General features: G+C 37.5%; 1 protein-coding gene and 1 pseudogene across 3 annotated transcripts in view; one reads left to right on the top strand and one right to left on the bottom strand.

Annotated features, from left to right (window-relative positions):
* Positions 1–26,425, bottom strand: part of BICRAL (BICRA like chromatin remodeling complex associated protein) — a 101,619-nt gene that overhangs the window by 14,671 nt on the left and 60,523 nt on the right. For all 3 annotated transcript variants that reach the window (XR_013176124.1, XM_077161824.1, XM_077161825.1), the window contains exons 6-10: positions 20,677–20,782; positions 19,746–19,846; positions 18,557–18,618; positions 17,815–17,960; positions 16,380–16,474 (exon numbers count right to left, since the gene is read on the bottom strand). Coding sequence is in view for 2 of the 3 variants with exons in the window: in XM_077161824.1 (XP_077017939.1) it covers positions 16,380–16,474; positions 17,815–17,960; positions 18,557–18,618; positions 19,746–19,846; positions 20,677–20,782 (510 nt within the window). In the remaining variant the exon portion in view is untranslated. The remainder of the gene's footprint in view (positions 1–16,379; positions 16,475–17,814; positions 17,961–18,556; positions 18,619–19,745; positions 19,847–20,676; positions 20,783–26,425) is intronic.
* Positions 8,043–8,892, top strand: LOC143682234 (ras-related protein Rab-8B pseudogene; annotated as a pseudogene).

The raw sequence follows: 26,425 nt of genomic DNA, 5'->3' as shown, positions 1-26,425 counted from the left end.
TGTCATAAGAGGCAAATAAGGACACTATATATTAATAAAAGGGACAATTCATTAAGAAGAAATAACAATCATAAATGCTTATGTTCCAAATCAAGGATCTCCAAATTACACGAGGCAAACATCAGCAAAACTGAAAGCAGTTACAGATGTTTCAATACTAATTTTGGGAGGCTTCAAAATATAACGTTCTTCCATAAACAACAACAGAGGATCACCAAGGAAACAGAGAACTTAAACAATGTGATAAATAAATTAGTTCTAATAGACACATATAGACTGTTACACCCCAAAACACCAGGATATACACTTTTCTCTAGTGCTCATGGAATGTTCTTCAGGTTAGATTGTATGCTGGGTCATAAAACAGGTCTTTATAAATTTAAAAAGATTGAAATTATCCAAAGTACTTTCTCTGACCACAAGGAATGAAGCTGTAAATTAATAATCACCAAAGAACTAGTACCTTTACAAATATATGAAGATTGAACAACACACTCTTACAAAGTCAGTGCGTCAAAGAAGAAATTGCTAGAGAAATTGGTAAATATCTGGAGATAAATGAAAATGAGAATACAACATATCAGAACTTATAGGATGTGGCAAAGGCAGTGCTGAGGGGAAACTGACTGCACTAAATGCCTATATTAAAAAAGAAGAGCGACTTCCGGAGCAGATGGCAGCTTAGTAGGACACGCAGGTCTTAGTTCCTCCTCCAAAACAGCTACCAAAGAAATAGAAACGGTACAGAACAGCTCCTAGAGCCACGACAGAGAGCAAAAAGACAGTGTACCCCATTCTGGAACGGCTGAACCAGCAGGGAGAATCCGCTGCGGTGAGATCACTGAGGGGCGCGCGATTCCCCGGGCTGGGGCGGCTGGCGGCCGGAGTCCCTCCCTCTCTCCTTCCCAGGCCAGCTGGAGCCCCCCACCACGTGCGGCCCCCCGGACTGGCTGGGAGAATTGGATTGGAAGTCCCCCAAGCCGCGGAGACCGGCGACCGGGGTCCCTTCCACACACATGGCTTCCCGGTCCGGCTGGGAACGTTGGATAGGCAATCCCCCAAGCCGTGGTGGTCGGCACCCTCCCGCCACGCTTGGCGTCCCGGGCCGGCTGGGAGATTTGGACCGGCACTCCCCCAAGCCGCGGAGGCCGGCGACCCTCCCCACGCATGGATTCCCGGGCCGGCTGGGAGATTCGGATCGGCACTCCCCCAAGCCGCTTCGGATGGCGACCCGCCCCCACAGCAAGAGTTTTCCAAAGTTAAAGGAGCCACAGCATCTTTTACTGGTGGGACCCACAGACAGACGAGCGCCACAAGCGCCACCTACTGGGCAGGATAAGAAAAACAGAACCCAGAGATTTAACAGAAAAATCTTTCAACCTGTTGGGTCCAACACCCAGGGAAATCTGACTAAATGCCCAGACGCCAGCAGAAGATAATGGATCATGCTCAGAAAATTGAGAATATGGCCCAGTCAAAGGAACAAACCAATAGTTCAAATGAGATACAGGAGCTGAGACAACTAATGCTGAATATACAAACAGAAATGGAAAACCTCTTCAAAAACCAAATCAATAAATTGAGGGAGGACATGAAGAAGACATGGGCTGAACAAAAAGAAGAAATAGAAAATCTGAAAAAACAAATCACAGAACTTATGGGAGTGAAGGACAAAGTAGAAAAGATGGAAAAAACAATGGAAACCTACAATGGTAGATTTAAAGAGACAGAAGCTAGAATTAGTGAACTGGAGGATGGAACATCTGAATTCCAAAAAGAAACAGAAACTATAGGGAAAAGAATGGAAAAATTTGGACAGGGGATCAGGGAACTGAATGACAATATGAAGCGCACAAATATAAGTGTTATGGGTGTCCCAGAAGGAGAAGAGAAGGGAAAAGGAGGAGAAAAACTAATGGAAGAAATTATCACTGAAAATTTCCCAACTCTTATGAAAGACCTAAAATTACAGATCCAAGAAGTGCAGCGCACCCCAAAGAGAATAGACCCAAATAGGCGTTCTCCAAGACACTTACTAGTTAGAATGTCAGAGGTCAAAGAGAAAGAGAGGATCTTGAAAGCAGCAAGAGAAAAACAATCCATCACATACAAGGGAAACCCAATAAGACTATGTGTAGATTTCCCAGCTGAAACCATGGAAGCTAGAAGACAGTGGGATAATATATTTAAATTACTAAAAGAGAAAAACTGCCAATCAAGACTTCTATATCCAGCAAAATTGTCCTTCAAAAATGAGGGAGAAATTAAAACATTTTCAGACAAAAAGTCACTGAGAGAATTTGTGACCAAGAGACCAGCTCTGCAAGAAATACTAAAGGGAGCACTAGAGTCAGATACGAAAAGACAGAAGAGAGAGGTATGGAGAAGAGTGTAGAAAGAAGGAAAATCAGATATGATATATATAATACAAAAGCCAAAATGGTAGAGGAAAATATAATCCGAACAGTAATAACACTAAATGTTAATGGATTGAATTCCCCAATCAAAAGATACACCCACAACAGCAGGATACACCTTTTTCTCAAGTGCTCATGGATCATTCTCAAAGATAGATCATATGCTGGGTCACAAAGCAAGTCTTAACAAATTTAAAAAGATTGAAATCATACACAACACTTTCTCAGATCATAAAGGAATGAAGTTGGAAATCAATAATAGGTGGAGTGCCAGAAAATTCACAAATACGTGGAGGCTCAACAACACACTCTTAAACAACGAATGGGTCAAGGAAGAAATTGCAAGAGAAATTAGTAAATATCTCCAGGCGAATGAAAACGAAAACACAACATATCAAAACTTATGGGATGCAGCAAAGGCAGTGCTAAGAGGGAAATTTATTGCCATAAATGCCTATATCAGAAAAGAAGAAAAGGCAAAAATTCAGGAATTAACTGTCCACTTGGAAGAACTGGAGAAAGAACAGCAAACTAATCCCAAAGCAAGCAAAAGGAAAGAAATAACAAAGATTAGAGCAGAAATAAATGAAATTGAGAACATGAAAACAACAGAGAAAATCAATAAGACCAGAAGTTGGTTCTATGAGAAAATCAATAAGATTGATGGGCCCTTAGCAAGATTGACAAAAAGAAGAAGAGAGAGGACGCAAATAAATAAGATCAGAAATGGAAGAGGAGACATAACCACTGACCTCACAGAAATAAAGGAGGTTATAACAGGATACTATGAACAACTTTACGCTAATAAATACAACAATTTAGATGAAATGGACGGGTTCCTGGAAAGGCATGAATAACCAACTTTGACTCAAGAAGAAATAGATGACCTCAACAAACCAATCACAAGTAAAGAAATTGAATCAGTCATTCAAAAGCTTCCTAAAAAGAAAAGTCCAGGACCAGACGGCTTCACATGTGAATTCTATCAAACATTCCAGAAAGAATTAGTACCAACTCTCCTCAAACTCTTCAAAAAAATCAAAGTGGAGGTAAAGCTACCTAATTCATTCTATGAAGCCAACATCACCCTCATACCAAAACCAGACAAAGATATTACAAAAAAAGAAAACTACAGACCAATCTCTCTAATGAATATAGATGCAAAAATCCTCAATAAAATTCTAGCAAATCGAATCCAACAACACATTAAAAGAATTATACACCATGACCAAGTAGGATTCATCCCAGGTATGCAAGGATGGTTCAGCATAAGAAAATCAATTAATGTAATACACCATATCAACAAATCAAAGCAGAAAAATCACATGATCATCTCAATTGATGCAGAGAAGGCATTTGACAAGATTCAACATCCTTTCCTGTTGAAAACACTTCAAAAGATAGGAATACAAGGGAACTTCCTTAAAATGACAGAGGGAATATATGAAAAACCCACAGCTAATATCATCCTCAATGGGGAAAAATTGAAAACTTTCCCCCTAAGATCAGGAACAAGACAAGGATGTCCATTATCACCACTATTATTCAACATTGTGTTGGAGGTTCTAGCCAGAGCAATTAGACAAGAAAAAGAAATACAAGGCATCAACATTGGAAAGGAAGAAGTAAAACTATCACTGTTTGGAGACGATATGATACTATACGTCGAAAACCTGGAAAAATCCACAACAAAACTACTAGAGCTAATAAATGAGTACAGCAAAGTAGCAGGTTACAAGATCAACATTCAAAAATCTGTAGCATTTCTATACACGAGCAATGAACAAGCTGAGGGGGAAATCAAGAAACGAATCCCATTTACAATTGCAACTAAAAGAATAAAATACCTAGGAATAAATTTAACTAAAGAGACAAAAAACCTGTATAAAGAAAACTACAAAAAACTGTTAAAAGAAATCACAGAAGACCTAAATAGATGGAAGGGCATACCGTGTTCATGGATTGGAAGACTAAATATAGTTAAGATGTCAATCCTACCTAAATTGATTTACAGATTCAATGCAATACCAATCAAAATCCCAACAACTTATTTTTCAGAAATAGAAAAACCAATAAGCAAATTTATCTGGAAGGGCAGGGTGTCCCGAATTGCTAAAAACATCTTGAGGAAAAAAAACGAAGCTGGAGGTCTCACGCTGCCGGACTTTAAGGCATATTATGAAGCCACAGTGGTCAAAACAGCATGGTATTGGCATAAAGATAGATATATCGACCAATGGAATCGAATAGAGTGCTCAGATATAGACCCTCTCATCTATGGACATTTGATCTTTGATAAGGCAGTCAAGCCAATTCACCTGGGACAGAACAGTCTCTTCAATAAATGGTGCCTAGAGAACTGGATATCCATATGCAAAAGAATGAAAGAGGATCCGTATCTCACACCCTATAACTCAAAAAGTTAACTCAAAATGGATCAAACATCTAAACATTAGGTCTAAGACCATAAAACAGTTAGAGGAAAATGTAGGGAGATATCTTATGAAACCTACAATTGGAGGCGGTTTTATGGACCTTAAACCTAAAGCAAGAGCACTGAAGAAGGAAATAAATAAATGGGAACTCCTCAAAATTAAACATTTTGTGCATCAAAGAACTTCATCAAGAAAGTAGAAAGACAGCCTACACAATGGGAATCAATATTTGGAAACGACATATCAGATAAAGGTCTAGTATCCAGAATTTATAAAGAGATTGTTCAACTCAACAACAAAAAGACAGCCAACCCAATTACAAAATGGGAAAAAGACTTGAACAGACACCTACCAGAAGAGGAAATACGGATGGCCAAGAGGCACATGAAGAGATGCTCAATGTCCCTGGCCATTAGAGAAATGCAAATCAAAACCACAATGAGATATCATCTCACACCCACCAGAATGGCCATTATCAACAAAACAGAAAATGACAAGTGCTGGAGAGGATGCGGAGAAAGAGGCACACTTATCCACTGTTGGTGGGAATGTCAAAGGGTGCAACCACTGTGGAAGGCAGTTTGGCGGTTCCTCAAAAAACTGAATACAGAATTGCCATACGACCCAGCAATACCATTGCTAGGTATCTACTCAAAGGACTTAGAGGCAGGGACACAAACGGACATTTGCACACCAATGTTTATAGCAGCGTTATTTACAATTGCAAAGAGATGGAAACAGCCAAAATGTCCATCAACAGACGAGTGGCTAAACAAACTGTGGTATATACATACGATGGAATATTATGCAGCTTTAAGACAGAATAAACTTATGAAGCATGTAATAACATGGATGGACCTAGAGAACATTATGCTGAGTGAGTCTAGCCAAAAACTAAAGGACAAATACTGTATGGTCCCACTGATGTGAACCGACATTCGAGAATAAACTTGGAATATGTCATTGGTAACAGAGACCAGCAGGAGTTAGAAACAGGGTAAGATAATGCGTAATTGGAGCTGAAGGGATACAGACTGTGCAACAGGACTTGATACAAAAACTCAAAAATGGACAGCACAATAATACCTAACAGTAATGTAATTATGTTAAAACACTGAATGAAGCTGCATCTGAGCTATAGTTTTTTGTTGTTGTTTGCTTGTTTGTTTGTGTCTTTTGTTTTTTTTTCTTTTTCCTTTTTTTAATATATATATTTTTATTTTTTATTATTATTATTATTTTTATTTTTTTCTCTATATTAACATTCTATATCTTTTTCTGTTGTTTTGCTAGTTCTTTTCCTAAATCGATGCAAATGTACTAAGAAATGATGATCATACATCTATGTGATGATATTAAGAATTACTGATTGCATATGTAGAATGGAATGATTTATAAATGTTGTGTTAATTTCTTTTTTTTTTAATTAATAAAAAAAAAAAGAAGAGTCAACAGAAATTGAGAACTGAACTGCTCATCTGAAGAAATTAGAGAAAAAACAGAAAACTAACTCCAAAGCAAATAAAAGAAGAGAAATAACAAAGATTAAAGCAGAAATAAATAAACTTGAGAACAACAAAAGCAATATAAAGAGTCAGTAAAACCAAAAGTTGGTTCTTTGAGAAAATCAATAAAATCAATGGACCCCTAGCTAGGCTGAGAAAGAAAAAAAGAGAGAGGATGCAAATAAACACAATCAGAAATGAGAGGGGGTTCATTACCATGGATCCTAAAGAAATGAAAAAACTCATAAGAGAATACTATAAATAACTATATGGCAACAAACTAGACAACTTAGATGAAATGGACTAATTTCTAGAAACATATGAACTATCTATATTGACTCAAGAAGAAATATAATTTCTCAACAAACCAAATACAAGTAAAGAGATTTAATCAATCTTCCTACAAAGAAAAGCCTAGGATCAGACAGCTTCACCGGGGAATTTAATTAAACATTTCAAAAACAACTAACACTAATCCTGCACAAACTCTTCTAAAAAATTGCAGTAAAAGGAATGCCACCTAACTCATTTTATGGAGCTAACATCACTCTAATAACCAAAACCGGATAAACATGCTACAAGGTAGGAGAACTACAGACCATCTATGAACACAGATGCAAAAATTCTGAATAAAATACTAGCAAATTGAATCTAATGACACATTAAAAGAATTATACAGCATGACTAATGGGGTTTATACCAGTGTGGTTCACCACAAGAAAAAGAAGAAAAAAATAATAAACGTAATACAGTACATTAACAAATCAAAAGGGAAAAAAATCACATGATCATATCAATTAAAAGTATTTGACAAAATTCAGCATCCTTTTCTGATAAAAATACTTCAAAAGTGAAGAATAGAAGGAAACTTCCTCAATATCATAAACGACATACATGAAAAACCCATAGCCAGCATCATACTTAATGGTGACAGATTCAAAGCATTCCCCCTAAGACTGGTGACAGGACAAGGATGCCCATTGTCACCATTTATTATTCAAAATTGTACTAGAAATCCTAGCTACAGCAATCAGGCAGGAGAAAGAAATAAAAGTCATCCAAATAGGAAGGAAGAAATAAAATTTTACAGATGACATGATTCTATACTTGGAAAACCCTGAGAGATCTAACGCAAAGCTACTGGAGCTAATAAATTCAGCAAAGTAGAGGAATACAGGATTAATGTACAATAATCAGTAATGTTTCTATACACAAGCAATGACCAATCTGAGGAGACAAGGGAAAAATTCCATTTGACAACAATGACCAAAAGAATCAGGTATCTAGGAATAAGCCTAACCAGGGACGTCAAGGACTTGTACACAGAAAACAATGAAACATTGCTAAGAGAAATTTAAAAATGACCTAAACAGGGCGGGCCACGGTGGCTCAGCAGGCAGGAATGCTTGCCTTCGATGCCAGAGGACCCAGGTTTGATTCCCGGTGCCTGCCCATGTAAAAAAAAAAAAGACCTAAACAGATTAAGGGCATTTCATGTTCAGGGATAGGAAGGTTAAATGTCATTAAGATGCCAATTCTACCCAAGGTGATTTATGATTCAGTGCAATACCAATCAAAATTACAATAACCTACTCTGAAGATTAGGAAAGGCTAATTATCAAATTTATACGGAAGGAAAAAAAGACCCTGAAGAGCTAAAGATATCCTAAAAAAGAAGAACAAAGTGGGAGGACTATCACTTCCTGAATTTAAAGCTTACTATAAAGCCATAGTAGTCAAAACGGCATGGCGCTCTCACGCCTCTGGTCAGAGGGCTGGAACGAGAAGATGGGGAAGACGTGTGGTTATCTGTTCAAGCTGCTGCTGATTGGTGACTTAGAGGTGCGCAGGACCCGCCTCCTGTCTGCTTCTCTGAGCATACCCTCAGCACCACCTTCATCTCCACTATAGGAACTTATTTTAAAATCAAAACAATAGTGTAAGATGGAAAGAAAATTAAGGTTCAGATATGGGACACAGCGGGTCAGGAAAGACTCTGAACAATTATGACAGTGAACTATAGAAGAACCATAGGAATTATGCTGGCCTATGACATCACATATGAAAAATCCTTTGACAATATTAAAAATTGGGTGATCCTGGGTGACAGTGTAATATGAATGTCAAAAGACAAGTATTAAAAGAAAGAGGCAAAAAGTAAGCAACTGAGTAGGATTAATTTCTTGGAGACAAGTGTAAAATCCAGTACAAATGTAGAAGAGGCATTTTTTTCACTTGCTTGAAATATAATGACAAAACTCGACAGAAAAATGAATGACAGCAAGTCATCAGGGGAGGAGGACCGGTACAAATAGCAGAAAATCAAGAAAGAAGACCAGTTTCTTTCACTGTTCACTCCTTTGGTGTACTCTGTCTAAGAGACTGCAGCACACCAAGAGGACCCTTTCCTGCTTCTCTGAAAGCACAGGTCACTCAGCCCACCCAGAATCACACTACCCAGCTGCTCCTGTGAGCACAACTCAACCTGGACCTCTCAATACAAAATACCAAGTAGATTCCAGCCTCTTGGCCTAGTAAAATAGGCTCCTTTTTCAAACATGGTTGCAGTAAAGTGGAGACACATGCAGGACTTAACTTTTTTCTTTGTTTTACTGTTTGTTGCAGATGCTGCTCTCTTTCTTTTTTTTGTAACTTCTTATTTGTATAGTATAACATATATACAAAGCAAAGAAATAAAAAAGCAATAGTTTTCAAAGCATTCTTTAACAAGTAGTTACAGGACAGATCCCAGAGTCTGTCATGGGCTACCATATGGCTGCTATCTTCCTTTTCACTTTGCACATCAATTTTAGTCTTTCCATGTTATAGCATAGTCTTAGACTTGTATTTGCATAGGTTTTGTCTTATTATATTCTAGACAAATTTCTGCATTTGGGGTATTAAATAGAATATAACATTTAAAGCAGAGGTTAATATACCGAAATAAAAGGACTTTTGGTCTGGTTCTTATGGTCAAATGTTACTACATTAAAAATAAGAATCATTAAATTCGATAAAATTTATTTTTAAAACTCATAAAAATGCCCATCTATTCATCAGAGGCCACAATTTCTTTATTTCTTCAGATTGCTTAGAGCTTTGCTTCATTCCTGACCTTTTGGCCACAGAGTATCTGGATAGCTGAAAAATCACTTTTTAAACTGATTACCTTGGCCTCATCTATAAAAACTGCATTTGGGAATCACCTTAATCTCACTTTTCTTGGGGTTTTGTATTTACTATTTTTTTCCATCTTCGATCAGTTGTAATTATTCAGTTATCTAAAACATAATGTATTTGGACGTTGCTACCTGTTTCTTATTGTGAACTTCTTGAGTTGGAATTTTTTTTTTTTTTTTTTTTTTTTTTTTTTTTTTTTATTTTTTTTTTTTTTTTAAAGGAAAGACAGAGAGAAGGAAGGAAGGATAGAAGGAAGGAAGAGAGGAAGAAAGGGAAACATCTTTTAAACATTTTCTTGTTTTTTTTATTGTATTTTGTTTCTCCGTTTTCGTTACATGGGCTGGGGCCGGGAATCGAACCGAGGTCCTCCGGCATAGCAGGCAAGCACTTTGCCCGCTGAGCCACCGCGGCCCGCCCACTTCTTGAGTTGGAATTTTTATAGGCAGAGAGATACACCATTTTAGGTTGTATCTCAGCATCTCATTGTAGTTCTTTCACTTCAAGATACTCAATATGTTTTTTCTTAGGTTCAGCTTTTAATTGATGGTTTGGTTGTAATAGTCAGTTCTTACCATAATCCCTGTTTGCAATGGTTAACAAGAGTTAGATTTAGATTTTAGTTTGCAGAAAGTGTACCCACAGGGAGAGAGATTAACTTGTTGAAATAGATTTCACAGAGATAGTTCTTGGTAATGGTGAAAATAACAAGTTTTGGTTTTGGTTTTACTGGGGGAGAGGGGTTATTTTAAAGAATAATTAGACCTAGTGTAGCCTCTAGGAAAAGTGTAGCCTTTTCACTAGAGAAAATTTTAGCAAGGTTTCAGTTTTAAAACCACTGTTGTTGAATATGTGGAACAGTTACATCTGTTCAGGTTTGTTGTTAAAGAACTTGGTCCAGTCATCTGGGCCAAACCCAACCAATAGCTTAGCTGCTTTTCTCACTGAACATTGGTACTAGCATAAGTTTTGTAGATAAAACCATCACAAAAGAAAATTAAAGGTATTTAGTGTTAATTTACGTGCCAAATTCAGACCATTATGTCATTGCTAATATTCTGGACTTCTGTTAATTGTTTTTCTTGGTATGCCTATTCTGCTTCACGAGGTTACCATTATGCTTGATCGTAAGATTCGAGAATTCTGCTTTGAATTAAGATATGTCATTTGAATGCTTGGACCAGTCAAACGTTCCTACTTGTTTGAAAATTTATGCACATTCTAGGGGTAGTAAATATATGAACTAATTTTTGATGGAGACGCTAAACTTAGTGTTGACACATTTCAGCCTTTTTTATTTTTTTGTAGTTATCTACAGGCTTAAAGGCAACTGTTGCTGTTCCAGTCTAATCAATAGTTCCCTGACTGAAAATTGGTTGTAAACAGCATTTTTGAATTAGATTTTTGAAAAATAAAAAAATGATTTGCTTGAAAAAAAAAGCAGAATGATACTTGCACACAGATAGAAATATTGACCAATGGAACTGAATTGAGAGTGCAGAGATAGATGACCAAATCTATGGACAACTGATCTTTGATAAGCCCCCAAATCCACTGAACTGGGACAGAATAGTCTTTTCAATAAATGGGCATGGGAGAATTGGATATCAATAGCCAAAAGAATGAAAGAGGACCCCTACCTTACACCCTATACAAAAATTAATTTAAAATGGATTAAAGACCTAAATGTAAGAGCCAGTACCATAAAACTTCTAGAAGAAAATGCAGGGAAACATCTTCAAGATCTAGTAATAGAAGGTAGCTTCTTAAACTTTATACCTAGAGCATAAGCAGTGAGAGAAAAAATAGACAAATGGGAACTCCTTAAGATCAAAAGCTTCTGTGCCTCAAAGGACTTTGTGAAAAAGGTGAAGAGGCAGCCAATTCAATGGGAGGAAATATTTGGAAACACATATTGGATACAAGTTTGGTATCCTGTGTATATAAAGAAATTATACAGCTCAACAACAAAAGAACAAACAACCCAATTAATAAAATGTGCAGAGTATGTGAATAGACACTTTAATGAAGAGTAAATACAGATGGCTAAAAAGCACATGAAGAGATGCTCCCTTAGCTATAAAGGAAATGGAAATCAAGACGACAATGAGATAACACCTCACACCCATAAGAATGGCTGCTATAAAAACAACAGAAAACTATAAATGTTGGAGAGGATGTGAAGAAATTGGAACACTGTTAGTGGGAATGTTTAATTGTGCAGCCACTGTGGAAAACAGTTTGGTGATTCCTCAGAAAATTAAACATTGAATTGCCCTCTGACCTGAAAATACCAATACTTAGTATATTCCCAGAAAAGCTGAAAGCAGTGACACAAACAGACATTTGCACACTGATGTTCATGGTGGCACTATTCACAATTGCTAAGAGATGGAAACAATCCAAGTGGCCATCAACAGATGAGCGGGTAAACAAAATATGGTGTATAATACAATGGAATATTATGTAGCAATAAGATGAAATGAGATCCTGAAGCACATGACAACATGGATTAACCTTAAGGACATAAAGCTAAGTGAAATAAATCAGACACAAAAGTACAGATACTATATGATTTTGCTGTTATGACTTTGGTAAAGGTAATCTCAGAGGTTACACTAGACTAGAGCAGACTTAACGGTACATAAAAGCTAGAGATGGAGGAAAGGTTATTCAATAAAGTTAAACCTAAATGCAAGAGAACAGATAGAAATGATGATAACTAATTAGTATTAGTTACAAGTAATTACCATATTGAAGGTGAATATGATTGAAAGGGAGATGTATAGTGCCATGTATTCCACTGATTAAATCTACAGTCATAAATAAAAATAAAAATTAAAAATTAAAAAGTATTGTAGATTCTCCTGAGGGACTAGAGAAAAACTATGGAAATACTAAATTTTCCTGCCTGGGAAAACCCCTGATACTCTCTCAAACATTAAAGACTCCCAAGAAAATATACCAAGCCCTTGATTTTGAGGCTTGCCCTTATGAAACTTATTTCTGTAGCAGAGAAGCTAGCATTGCCTATACTATGCCTGAGTTGCTTCCAGGCAACCTCTTTGGTTGCTCAGATGTGGCCTCTCTCTAAGCTCAACTCTGCAAGGAAAATTAATACTCTCCCCACTAAGTGGTTCATGACGTTTAGGGGTGAAAGTCTCCCTGACAATGTGGGGTGTGACTCCTTGGGTTGAGCTTGGTCCTGGTATAGTGGAATCTACAATGCCTTCTGTACAAAAAGGAGGAAAAGAAATGTAACAAAATAAGGTATCAGTAGCTAAGACAGCTCAACGGGAGTTGAAAGGCTATTCTGGAGGCTACTCTTTTTTTTTTTTTTAAATTTTTTTATTAATTAAAAAAAATTAACTAACACAACATTTAGAAATCATTCCGTTCTACATATGCAATCAGTAATTCTTAATATCATCACATAGGTGTATGGTCATCATTTCTCAGTACATATGCATCGATTTAGAGAAAGAAATAGCACGACAACAGAAAAAGAAATAAAGTGATAACACAGAGAGAAAACAAAACTAAAAATAAAAAGTACAAAAATATATAAGAGAAAAAAAAAACTATAGCTCAGATGCAGCTTCATTCAGCGTTCCAACATAATTACATTACAATTAGGCAGTATTGTGCTGACCATTTTTTTTTTTTTTTTTTTTTTTAGAAATCATACCATTCTACATATGCAATCAGTAATTCTTAACATCATCACATAGATGCATGATCATCGTTTCTTAGTACATTTGCATCGGTTTAGAAGAACTAGCAATATAACCGAAAAAGATATAGAATGTTGATATAGAGAAAAAAAATAAAAGTAATAATAATAAGAACAAAACAAACAAAACAAAACAAAACAAAAACCTATAGCTTGGATGCAGCTTCATTCGGTATTTTAACATGATTACTTTACAATTAGGTATTATTGTGTTGTCCATTTTTGAGTTTTTGTATCTAGTCCTATTGCACAGTCTGTATTCCATCAGCTCCAATTACCCATTATCTTACCCTGTTTCTAACTCCTGCTGAACTCTGTTACCTATGACATATTCCAAGTTTATTCTCGAGTGTCGATTACATCATTGGGACCATACAGTATTTGTCTTTTAGTTTTTGGCTAGACTCACTCAGCATAATGTTCTCTAGGTCCATCCATGTTATTACATGCTTCATAAGTTTATTCTGTCTTAAAGCTGCATAATATTCCATCGTATGTATATACCACAGTTTGTTTAGCCACTCGTCTGTTGATGGACATTTTGGCTGTTTCCATCTCTTTGCAATTGTAAATAACGCTACTATAAACATTGGTGTGCAAATGTCCGTTTGAGTTTTTGCCCTTAATTCCTTTGAGTAGATTCCCAGCAATGGTATTGCTGGGTCGTATGGCAATTCTATATTCAGCTTTTTGAGGAACCGCCAAACTGCCTTCCACAGTGGTTGCACCCTTTGACATTCCCACCAACAGTGGATAAGTGTGCCTCTTTCACCGCATCCTCTCCAGCACTTGTCATTTTCTGTTTTGTTGATAATGGCCATTCTGGTGGGTGTGAGATGATATCTCATTGTGGTTTTGATTTGCATTTCTCTAATGGCCAGGGACATTGAGCATCTCTTCATGTGTCTTTTGGCCATTTGTATTTCCTCCTCTGAGAGGTGTCTATTCAAGTCTTTTTCCCATTTTGTAATTGGGTTGGCTGTCTTTTTGTTGTTGAGTTGAACAATCTCATTATAAATTCTGGATACTAGACCTTTATCTGATATGTCGTTTCCAAATATTGATTCCCATTGTGTAGGCTGTCTTTCTACTTTCTTGATGAAGTTCTTTGATGCACAAAAGTGTTTAATTTTGAGGAGTTCCCATTTATTTATTTCCTTCTTCAGTGCTCTTGCTTTAGGTGTAAGGTCCATAAAACCGCCTCCAATTGTAAGATTCATAAGATATCTCCCTACATTTTCCTCTAACTGTTCTATGGTCTTAGACCTAATGTTTAGATCTTTGATCCATTTTGAGTTAACTTTTGTGTAGGGTGTGAGATATGGGTCTTCTTTCATTCTTTTGCATATGGATATCCAGTTCTCTAGGCACCATTTATTGAAGAGACTGTTCTGTCCCAGGTGAGTTGGCTTGACTGCCTTATCGAAGATCAAATGTCCATAGATGAGAGGGTCTATATCTGAGCACTCTATTCGATTCCATTGGTCGATATATCTATCTTTATGCCAATACCATGCTGTTTTGACCACTGTGGCTTCATAATATGCCTTAAAGTCAGACAGCGCGAGACCTCCAGCTTCGTTTTTTTTCCTCAAGATGTTTTTAGCAATTCGGGACACCCTGCCCTTCCAGATAAATTTGCTTATTGGTTTTTCTATTTCTGAAAAATAAGTTGTTGGGATTTTGATTGGTATTGCATTGAATCTGTAAATCAATTTAGGTAGGATTGACATCTTAACTATATTTAGTCTTCCAATCCATGAACACGGTATGCCCTTCCATCTGTTTAGGTCTTCTGTGATTTCTTTTAGCAGTTTTTTGTAGTTTTCTTTATATAGGTTTTTTGTCTCTTTAGTTAAATTTATTCCTAGGTATTTTATTCTTTTAGTTGCAATTGTAAATGGGATTCGTTTCTTGATTTCCCCCTCCGCTTGTTCATTGCTAGTGTATAGAAATGCTACAGATTTTTGAATGGAGGCTACTCTTATGTGAGCTTCAGTTAGATATTGCTAATAGCCATGGTTTGCCATACTCGAATTAATATCAGTCCTGTTAACTCAAAGAGACCTAGGGCTCTAACTGAGACTCTATAAAAGTTTCAGGTACTAAGTTTACTTTCCCGAAACCTATAACTTCCAGATGGTTCCTAGGCCAGATAAGTCCTGAAACCCAGCGAGGCCGGCCTCCCCAAGAATATCAACTAACTCCAACCCCTTATCCTATATTGTTGATACCCCTTTTCAACATTTTTTTTCATTTTTTTAAATGAAAAAGTCAGAATGGGCATAGCCCAAAGACCCCCCCACCTTTAGACTGGGAGTAGATTCAAAGGAGAAGGAGGAGTTATAACAGAGAAGATAGCATTTAACAAACAAATGTGACTGCTAAATCACTATAGTGATATTCCTTTTAACTTCCAGTGTTTTGGAACAGCTAGAAGGAAAAACCTGAAAACTCTGAAATCTGTTCTGTAACTACATGTTAAAATGTACTTTGAAAATTATTGCTTTTTTCTGTATACATGTTACATTTCGCAATAAAATTTAATAAATAAATTTAATAAATAAATTAAATTAAATAATTTAATAAAAAGCATTTAAAAATTAAGTGTGAAATTTAATTTTCATGGTATGCGAATTATTCAAACACAAAATAAAACAAAAAAAGTAATTTTAGCATCTGTCATCTCCTAGCCTTTTCAGATATTACTCTGTAAAACTTTCACTAGAGGTGCTGCCGTCCTCCCACATCTCTGCACTAGGGAGAGGCAGTGGACAGCTTTGACGTGTGGGCTGGGAAGTCAGAGGGTCTTGCTCCGTAAGTTATTCTGAAAACTTACCAGCTATATGATCGTGGGCAAGTTACTTAATCAAAACTCTACCTTCCTTATTTGTCCAACAGGAAAACAATGGTACTGATTAAATGTGATCAACTGTGTAGCATGTAGCAAACGGCTGCTGTTATTGGCACTATCAGACAAATACGTAGTTTCTCTACAAATGTAAATATCTGTGCCTTTTAAATTGTGTTCTCGAATATAATCTCCTGAACTTTTCTCTTTGTAAACTGTGGATTTTTAGAAAACAAATATGCTTCGTAGCACAAATTTTACCATGGCATCTTCTAGGAGCAGACATCTGTATTTGTTAAGCATCGCTTGGGTCCTTTTAAGGAGCTGAGTGGCAACTGTTTCAAATTCATTGTCCACTTTAAAAAAAAGAGAGAAAAATATTAATAAATTACCTACCAGGTTCTTTATTTACTAGGACTAAAATGCATTACTCTTTCAAAGGTGATCACAAGCTCCATTATTCAAATTTGGTTTATCTGTGGCAATTTCATCTTAGATTAGCTTTTCTGTGGTTAAGAACCATGCTACTGCACTGCTTTCCCTCACTGTCCACTGGTATGTAGTCACAGGAAACCTCATCTTAATATTAGCCTATTCTAATTTTAATTAGGAAGCAAAAAAAAAAAAAAAGAAAATCATAAAACCATCATCTATAAAAGAGAACTATATAATATACAGATCAGTAACAAACATCAATGAATAGAGAACGATCTGCTAGTTTGGAGGATCTAAGCCTCCACTTCCATCTAGTTGGATAAAAAATTAAACAGTTGACAAAATGAAGTTCAACTGTCCGGGCTGGGGTGGGCCAGTTTCATGTAAAAACATGAATGTATTTGGGACACTTTGCAGATGACAGTCCTGTGGCTCTGTCCTTGGTCTGTTGGTCCCTCACATTTTCTAATTCACTCCTCCCCTAATTCAATGCTGGATCTTGACTCTGCTCCCTGGACCTCCCAGGGGAGCAAACAGAGGAATGCAGAGACCACTGTACTCTGATATCAGAGACCCTGGCTAGGGCGAACAAGACTGGGGACAACTGAGGAAGGGATTAAAGCAGCAGAGGGTAACAAATGGAGTCAGGGTTTGGGAGTGGTGGTGGGAGGGGAGCAGATCAAGCTTCACAGCTGGAGAGGCAGCAGGTAAGTGTGAGAACAAGCTGCATGCAAGGTTGGGGTAAGAGGCCCTACCTAGCACACCCTGACCTTTTTCTCAGATTCCTGAAACATGGCACCACTCTATGTTTACAATAGTTGAATGACTCATTTTGGAAACTCAGGGAATTCTTTGGGGGCTAAAACAGCTACATATTCATAAAGCTGATGGTAATAATGAAGGGTGCACACTCTGTCTGAAAGTAAAGACTGTGCCCCAATAGCTGTGAAGAGTACCTAGTTCAGCGCCATCCCATTTGCAGCCAGCAGAACAAACAATGCTTTGGATTTATTGACCCCAAATTTGTTGGTAAAATAACATTTTACATTTCAGTATAAATTTCACAGAATGTTACGGATAATAAGTTGCAACTCTAAACATGGGCTGGGAAATTGAGAAAATTAGGTACAAATTAGGTCTGTGATTAAAACTATAACCTGGCTATCATGTGGGGTTATGTGGCTCTCTCTTGCTCATCTGTGGGGACATACAGGACTATGTCTGATGTCAAAGTGGCGCTCACAGGCTGTAACCCGTTTACCTTTCCGCAAGTCCTCTTCAGTGGGCATGGCGCCCTGGCACACATGGTAGGACAGCAGTCTCTGCACTGCATCACTTAGTGAGCGGAACTGACTTTTATCGGGTGTCACAGCATGGGCTTGGTCCCTCTGTAATTGCTGGAGAATGCTTTAAAAGAGAAATTTCCAATGTCAATGCCATGGTGGTTATTAACACACAAAGGAAACAAGACACAGGAGCGTTATTATTCATAGTGCAGCAGCTCTCAAGAGGAGATTTTCCTTCAGTTGCATGTTTTGGATGTCATCATCGGTGGCTCTAGGGCCTGGGCCAACCATCTTCACAAGGAACTCAAACTATGACGCTGGCTTCAAAAACACAGGGTTCCCACCAACCATCCATGACCTTGGCAATGCCTGAGCACTGGTGAGCTAAGCCCATGTGAATATTTCTGCTCTGAACATAGGAGTTTATCAAGTCATACCTCTCCTCAGAGACTCTTAGGCCAATCCTCTGGTTGTAATCATGTTAAAAAGACAAAGAACTGTTCTCCTTAAGAACAAAAAGAGTAAACAGTTGACTCAAACTCTATCTGATCTATTTATAAGTCCTAATGAAAACAAACTAGGAAGAGATTTTCAAAGTGCATTTTTAAAAAAGGGTTAAATACTCATAACCTTATTCTTATGGTCTATTATAGTTATTGAAGATTAGGATCTAACGAGATGTTCAAAATTAGTTTGTCATTTCCAAAGGTAACTCACAAGGCTCCTTTAGTTAGCTGTTTCGTAGCAGGCCTCTTCTGTCCTCCTGTATGACTATCCACCTAAAGACAAAACGTACCTCTTATTATTTCTTCTTATAGAAAAAAATAAGCAGAATACATGCTCACTTATAGGCCATTACGGTTCAGATGTTTTCAACTACATATCAAGAGCATAGTCTCAGGTTGTAGAATTTGCCATGGACCCCACAGAGCAAAACTGTAGTGTATAAAGATTATAGACAGTACTGTTGCTTCCTTAGAAAGTCTTAGTTTGTACCTTAAAGCTGACTCCTAACTACTTGTACAAATACATCATTATATTTTTGAAGAAATATATTTGTGGATAACAACTCCACAAACATCTGAAAAGTCAGTAGATACTACTAATCCCGTGTCTCAGTAGTGAATAAGGGAGCAAGCATGTGTGAGGGTCTGTTATTTAGAGTGACTGTAATCTAGTAGGGCATTTATCTTAATGTCAAGAGACAAACACGCTTTATATCAGAACTGTGAGAAATGAACTAAATCCTTCACTGCATGTTCCAGGCAGGCCCAGACTAGAACAAGTTTCATTAAAATATTAATTGGCAAGTTTGGTGGAGAAGAAAGTAAGACGATAGTAAGCTGAAAACAAATGTTTTTTTTCTTTCCCTTTTTGGACCAGTGGTTTGAAATGCGTTGTGGGTTTATAAGCCAAAGTTGGGTCAAAAACCATAAGGACTGTCTACTTCATATCCCCCTGGTTGCCACTGCAGAAGCAAAACACAAACACAAACACAAACAAAACAAACAAAAACAAACCTTTCAGTGTAGCCAAGAAAAGCAGAGACACTTTTGATATGATAATGAGCAATATCACTCAACAGTAAACTACATTTGTGAGTGCCTAATACATGCTGTGCCAGCTGCTGGTATATTATTAATTCATGAGTAAATGATAGCATTGTAAATATGTCAGAAAAAGAATAGACTCATTTCACCCACTAAACATTAATGTGACAAGATCTGGCCCACTGGGAAGGTCCTCAGTGACCACACTTTCAACTCTTGGATGCCCTGTGGACACCCAGGGCAACTGGGTTGGCTGTGCACATAATGCTCAAAGCATCCGCCGTGCAGATGACACAGCTACATTTTTATTCAGTTGTGCAAAACAGCAAGAAGAAGCTATTCAAATGGTCTTCTACCTGTATAGCTGGCTGGCCAGGAGATGATCCAACTATTTTTTCCTGTTGTGGTTGTGTGGTTCCTAAGGATGCCGATATAACTTTGCTTCCAGAGTCCTGCCCTATGAGAATTAATACATAAAACAATGTTCAACAGAAACAGCAAATCAAGTTCATCACACAACCCTCAGGGCCCAATGCATACAGATTATTAAACATTCTGAAAGTGGTTTATCATGGATGCTTGGTATGAGGAAGGAGGGCAGGGATATGCATTTATCTATAAGATCTAGAGACACTGGTAAGGATTATTAAAGCCTATTTAGGTAATAAATGAATAAATAGGTAATACATAAAAAAAAACAAATAAAAGCTCTAAATGCTATGGTTTCGGATTATCTGTAGCCCTCATGCCAGTAATCCACCAAAATACTCACAATTTAAGGAAAGGGAGGATCGAAGAGGAAACTAACTAGGAATATTCAAGCTTTTGTCTTTTCTATAACTTATTGAAGAGACAAGTGCTCAAAAGCCTTGGAACAAACGGGAGGAAAGCCAACAATACTTTCAGTCTCAGGGAATTCCAAATACATAGACATAAAGCAGCTTAAGGATAATTACAAGTTGTCATATAATACTGGATTTTTTTTTTTTGTCTAAGAATCACATTTTCTCCCAAACAATTCAATGCATCATAATTTAATCATAAGTGTTTTTTTTTTTCTCTCTTGGTAGTATATAAAATGATGATACATCTTATAATTGAAAGTGCCTTAGAGTTGATGCAACACTGTATATCATTTGTATGGAGAGGATACAGAAAAAGAGGAACCATGGGCAGGGAGATGAAGCCACAAAGATTTCCTCCAAAATGAGGCCGGAGAAAAGCATGGCGCCTGGGGACCGGGAGGCAGGGGCAGGCTGGGGAGGGCTTCCTACAAAAACTCCATACCTGGCAGTGCGGTGCTCAGGAGACCCGGGATCTGGGTTTGCCTCAGGCCATCTGCAGTCCTGGAAGCTGAAATGGGGGACGTCTGATTTAAACTTTTTTTCTGAGTCTGTGAAAAATATTAGCAAGGTGGAAAAATTAATTTCATGACAGAGAAAGTTTAATAGATCACTTAAGATGCCAACCAAGCATTTGAACGCTTACCTAGCATTACCTTAAGGTTGGATTACAAAACAAACAAGACAATAAAAGTTTTAAAACATTATTCTTGTATCATATCAAGAGAATTGCAAAGTGCATCCTTTAAATATGTAGTTTTTTTCCTTAATGCCTTAATTTTAACTTGGTTTATAAAACTTACTGTGCAAACATAGGCTTTACAATGATTATATGGATACTTTATTTAAATATGCTATGTTGTTAAGCTAAGTAAGATATCTGTTGTTGGTTCTGAGTATATTGTTTATTTTCTTAAATAAAGATATGTAATAAATAAAAATAAAATAAATAAATCTATAGGCACACTGAATTTTCTTGATGCTTTTCAGTAGGGGTGCTGAGTTGATATAAAATGTTTTCTTGCCCTGGGACTGCTATGTACAGGATGCTCAGATGCTAAGATTGATGCTGGGAACTTCCAACCCTGGTAATTCTATCCCTGGAAACTTTATATATGTACCTTCAAGGATTATGATACTGAATTTTATTTCCTACACTGGGTCTGCACAGAATCTGAGAGCCTGGTCAGGGCCTAACCCCAAATCTCTACTGTTGATGCTCATTGTTTTGACGTGTAGTTGATCTCAAGAACTTTGCATCCCTGCTATCTGGTACGTTTCTAATTTGTGTCATGTCACCATCAGTTAGTATGTAACAGGGAAATAATCTCAGCCTGAACAAAATATAATTGGAAAAAAGTAATCTGATATTCAAACTATAAAAAGCTTCTTTTCTATAAATAAGAAGGACAAACTGGATGCTGTTTAAGAACTAACGACTTCTTTTTAGCTGTAAAAAAGCAAATCTGTTATCTCTATAATGCATTTTAAGTAAGAATATAAATTATGTTTAAATTTTAATTCTTTATGCTCTTATTACTTCACAGTGCAGTAATTTTTTTTTTGAATATTAACCAGTTTCAGGACCTTTAATATGGACACACATTACTCAGAAGAACAATTTTAAGTGAAACATGCATGCCTTTCTCCCAGACTTTTACACTTTAAAAGTGCTTCAAAAATCTTCAAGGGCGAGAAGATGGCGCCTTAGTAAGACGCGCGGGTCTTAGTTCCTCCTCCAGAACAGCAACTAAAGAAACAGAAACAATACAAAACAGCTCCCGGAGCCACGACAGAGACCAAAAAGACAGCGTACCCCATTCTGGAACGGCTGAACAGGCAGGGAGAATCCGCTGCGGTGAGATACCCAAGGGGCGCGTGTTTTCCCGGCCGGGGCGGCTGGCGACTGGGGTCCCCTCCACGCACGTGGCTCCCCGGTCTGACTGGGAACGTAGGATAGCGGGGCCCTCCCGCCACGCTTGGCGTCTCGGGCCAGCTGGGCAATTTGGACCGGCACTTCCCCAAGCCATGGCGGCCGGCGACCCCCCCCCCCCCCACGCACGGTTTCCCGGGCCGACTGCGAGATTCGGATTGGCAAGTTAAAGGAGCCACAGCATCTTTTACTGGTGGGACCTGCAGACAGATGAGCGCCACGAGCGCCACCTACTGGGCAGGAAAAGAAAAACAGAGCCCAGAGATTTCACAGAAAAATCTTTCAACCTGCTGGGTCCCACACCCAGGGAAATCTGATCAAATGCCCAGACACCAGCAGAAAATAATGGATGATGCTCGGAAAATTGAAGATATGGCCCAGTCAAAGGAACAAACCAATAGTTCAAATGAGATACAGGAGCTGAGACAACTAATGCTGAATATACGAAACAGAAATGGAAAAACTCTTCAAAAACCAAATCAATAAACTGAGGGAGGACATGAAGAAGACATGGGCTGAACAAAAAGAAGAAATAGAAAATCTGAAAAAACAAATCACAGAACTTATGGGAGTGAAGGACAAAGAAGAAAAAATGGAAAAAACAATGGATACCTACAATGGTAGATCTAAAGAGACAGAAGCTACAATTAGTGAACTGGAGGATGGAACATCTGAATTCCAAAAAGAAACAGAAACTATAGGGAAAAGAATGGAAAAACTTGAGCAGGGGATCAGGGAACTGAATGACAATATGAAGCGCACAAATATACGTGTTGTGGGTGTCCCAGAAGGAGAAGAGAAGGGAAAAGGAGGAGAAAAACTAATGGAAGAAATTATCACTGAAAATTTCCCAACTCTTATGAAAGACCTAAAATTACAGATCCAAGAAGTGCAGCGCACCCCAAAGAGAATAGACCCAAATAGGCGTTCTCCAAGACACTTACTAGTTAGAATGTCAGAGGTCAAAGAGAAAGAGAGGATCTTGAAAGCAGCAAGAGAAAAACAATCTGTCACATACAAGGGAAACCCAATAAGACTATGTGTAGATTTCTCAGCAGAAACCATGGAAGCTAGAAGACAGTGGGATGATATATTTAAATTACTAAAAGAGAAAAACTGCCAACCAAGACTCCTATATCCAGCAAAATTGTCCTTCAAAAATGAAGGAGAAATTAAAACATTTATAGACAAAAAGTCACTGAGAGAATTTGTGACCAAGAGACCAGCTCTGCAAGAAATACTAAAGGGAGCACTAGAGTCAGATACGAAAAGACAGAAGAGAGAGGTATGGAGTAAAGTGTAGAAAGAAGGAAAATCAGATATGATATATATAATACAAAAGCCAAAATGGTAGAGGAAAATATTATCCAAACAGTAATAACACTAAAAGTTAATGGACTGAATATCCCAATCAAAAGACATAGACTGGCAGAATGGATTACGACCCAGCAATACCACTGCTAGGTATCTACTCAAAGGACTTAAGGGCAAAGACACAGACGGACATTTGCACACCAGTGTTTATAGCAGCATTATCTACAATTGCAAAGAGATGGAAACAGCCAAAATGTCCATCAACAGACGAGTGGCTAAACAAACTGTGGCGTATACCTATGATGGAATATTATACAGCTTTAAGACAGACTAAACTTATGAAGCATGTAATAACATGGATGGACCTAGAGAACATTATGCTGAGTGAGTCTAGCCAAAAACTAAAGGACAAATACTGTATGGTCCCACTGATGTGAACCGACATTCAAGAATCAGCTTGGAATATATCATTGGTAACAGAGGCCAGCAGGAGTTAGAAACAGGGTAAGATAATGGGTAATTGGAGCTGAAGGGATACAGACTGTGCAACAGGACTAGATACAAAAACTCAAAAATGGACAGCACAATAATACCTAAGTGTAATGTAACTATGTTGGAACACTGAATGAAGCTGCACCTGAAATATAGTTTTTTGTTTGTTTGTTTGTTTGTATCTTTTGTTTTTGTTTTTTTCTTTTTCCTTTTTATATATATATATATTTTTATTAGTATTATTATTTTAATTCTCTTCTCTATATTAACATTCTATATCTTTTTCTGCTGTTTTGCTAGTTCTTTTCCTAAATCGATGCAAATGTACTAAGAAACGATGATCATACATCTATGTGATGATACTAAGAATTACTGAGTGCATGTGTAGAATGGAATGATTTCTAAATGTTGTGTTAATTTCTTTTCTTTTTTTGGTTAATAAAAAAAAAATTAAAAAAAAAAATCTTCAAGGGCTGAGATCCAGGTCTTAGGAGCCCAAGGCACCCACTGTGAACAGTTATTCAGACTTGTTTCCTGTATTTAGTTTTGCAGGTGCCCCTCTGTGTTTCAACACTTTCCTCACTTCTCTCTTATGACATCACAATGTACTACGGCTGTTTATTTGGAAACTGCTACACTTAGGAGACAATTGTCTCTTATTTGTTGTCACCACACGGTGCTTGCTACCCTGTGAAGGCATTCTTATTTTCTGATTGAACGTTCACTGGATATCATTCTAAGCAGCACTAGAAGATCCTTTATTTTTTGTGTGATTATTTTTAGCCACAAAACTCAGTTATCTTGTAACACTTCGGATGGCATTTTAGAAAATAAGAAATGGATTTCTTTCTTTCTACACAGTGCAGTAATTTTAAATGTTTTTTTCTTTCAGTTTTCTATTTTTTGTACCATCAGTGGATTGTCCTAAATGTATTCTACTTCACAATACAAAGGATTAAAAAACAAACATAATAATCTAACATCTAATGTCAAATCATGAACATTTATCACACTGGATGATACTTTAAAAAATACTATAGGGCGGGCCGCGGTGGCTCAGCGGGCAAAGTGCTTGCCTGCTACGCCGGAGGACCTCGGTTCGATTCCCGGCCCCAGCCCATGTAACGAAAACGGAGAAACAAAATACAATAAAACAAGAAAATGTTTAAAAGATGTTTCCCTTTCTTCCTCTCTTCCTTCCTTCTATCCTTCCTTCCTTCTCTCTGTCTTTCCTTTAAAAAAAAAAAAAAAAAAAAAAATACTATAATCTCCCCAAACAAGGTAACTGTCTTGGAGGGGCTGCCTCTTATTTGAGGGTGCCTTGGTTAAGTGTTTTAAAGCCTTGACTGCCAATGTAGTGCTAAATGTTGGCTCCTGTGCTGGTCTGAATCTGTGGAGTACCCCAGAAAAGCCGTGTCCTTTAATCCTCATTGAATACTGCTGGGTGGGAATTTTTTGATTATCCATGGAACTGTGACTCACCCACCCAAAAGTTCTGATTAGATGGTTCCCATTAAAGGTGGGGTTGCTTACTGGAGCCCTTTAAGAGGGAACCATTTTGGAAAGAGCAGAAAGAGCCCACACTGCTAGAGACCTTTGGAGATGAAGAAGGAAAATGCCTCTGAGGGAGCTTCATGAAAGAAGCCTGGAGAGAAAGTGAGCAGACGTCACCATGTTTGCCAAGTACCCTTCCAGTTTAGAGAGAAACTCTGAACAACATCGGCCTTCTTGAACCAAGGTATCTTTTCCCGGATGCCTTAGATTGGACATTTCTATAGCCTTGTTTTAATTTGGACATTTTCACAGCCTTAGAACTGTAAACTAGCAACTTAATAAATTCCCCTTTTTAAAACCATTCCATTTCTGGTATATCACATTCTGGCAGCTTGCAAACTAGAATAGCTCCAGTATGTTTTAATCCTCTAACTACTGCCCAAAGGGCCTGCTTGTATCCCTCAGCAGAGATAGAGAATCCCTCTGGGATTCATTTAACTGGAGACCAAAATGATTATTTCAAATTGCTATACTATAGGGTGGAAGTTGGGGGGTAGGTTGGGTAGGACAATGGTGGCTTTAGAATCAGAATCCACTGTGGAACTTGGTCTGGCCCCTATATTGGAAACTCCTGGAGGCAGCATGTGTAAGTTTGGAAAGCTCTGCTGTTTAGGGACTACTCAATAAGAGTTCCCTGGTGAGCTGGTCGCTCCCAGTCCTCTTATTTTCTCTCTTGCTGCTTGTGCCTTAGGTAAAGTTTAAGAAGCTATTACTAGATCTTGAAGATATTTCCCTACATTTTCTTCTAGAAGTTTTATGGTACTGGCTCTTACATTTAGGTCTTTAATCCGTTTTAAATTAATTTTTTAAAATTTATTTATTAATTAATTTAAAAATTTAACAACAAACAAACAAAAACATTAGCATATGATCATTCCATTCTACATATATAATCAGTAAT

The sequence above is a fragment of the Tamandua tetradactyla genome, chromosome 5, assembly GCF_023851605.1.
Source record: "Tamandua tetradactyla isolate mTamTet1 chromosome 5, mTamTet1.pri, whole genome shotgun sequence".
Lineage (NCBI taxonomy): Eukaryota > Metazoa > Chordata > Mammalia > Pilosa > Myrmecophagidae > Tamandua > Tamandua tetradactyla.
Note: the sequence above shows the minus strand (reverse complement) of the source record. Positions and strands in the feature narration are given on the sequence as shown.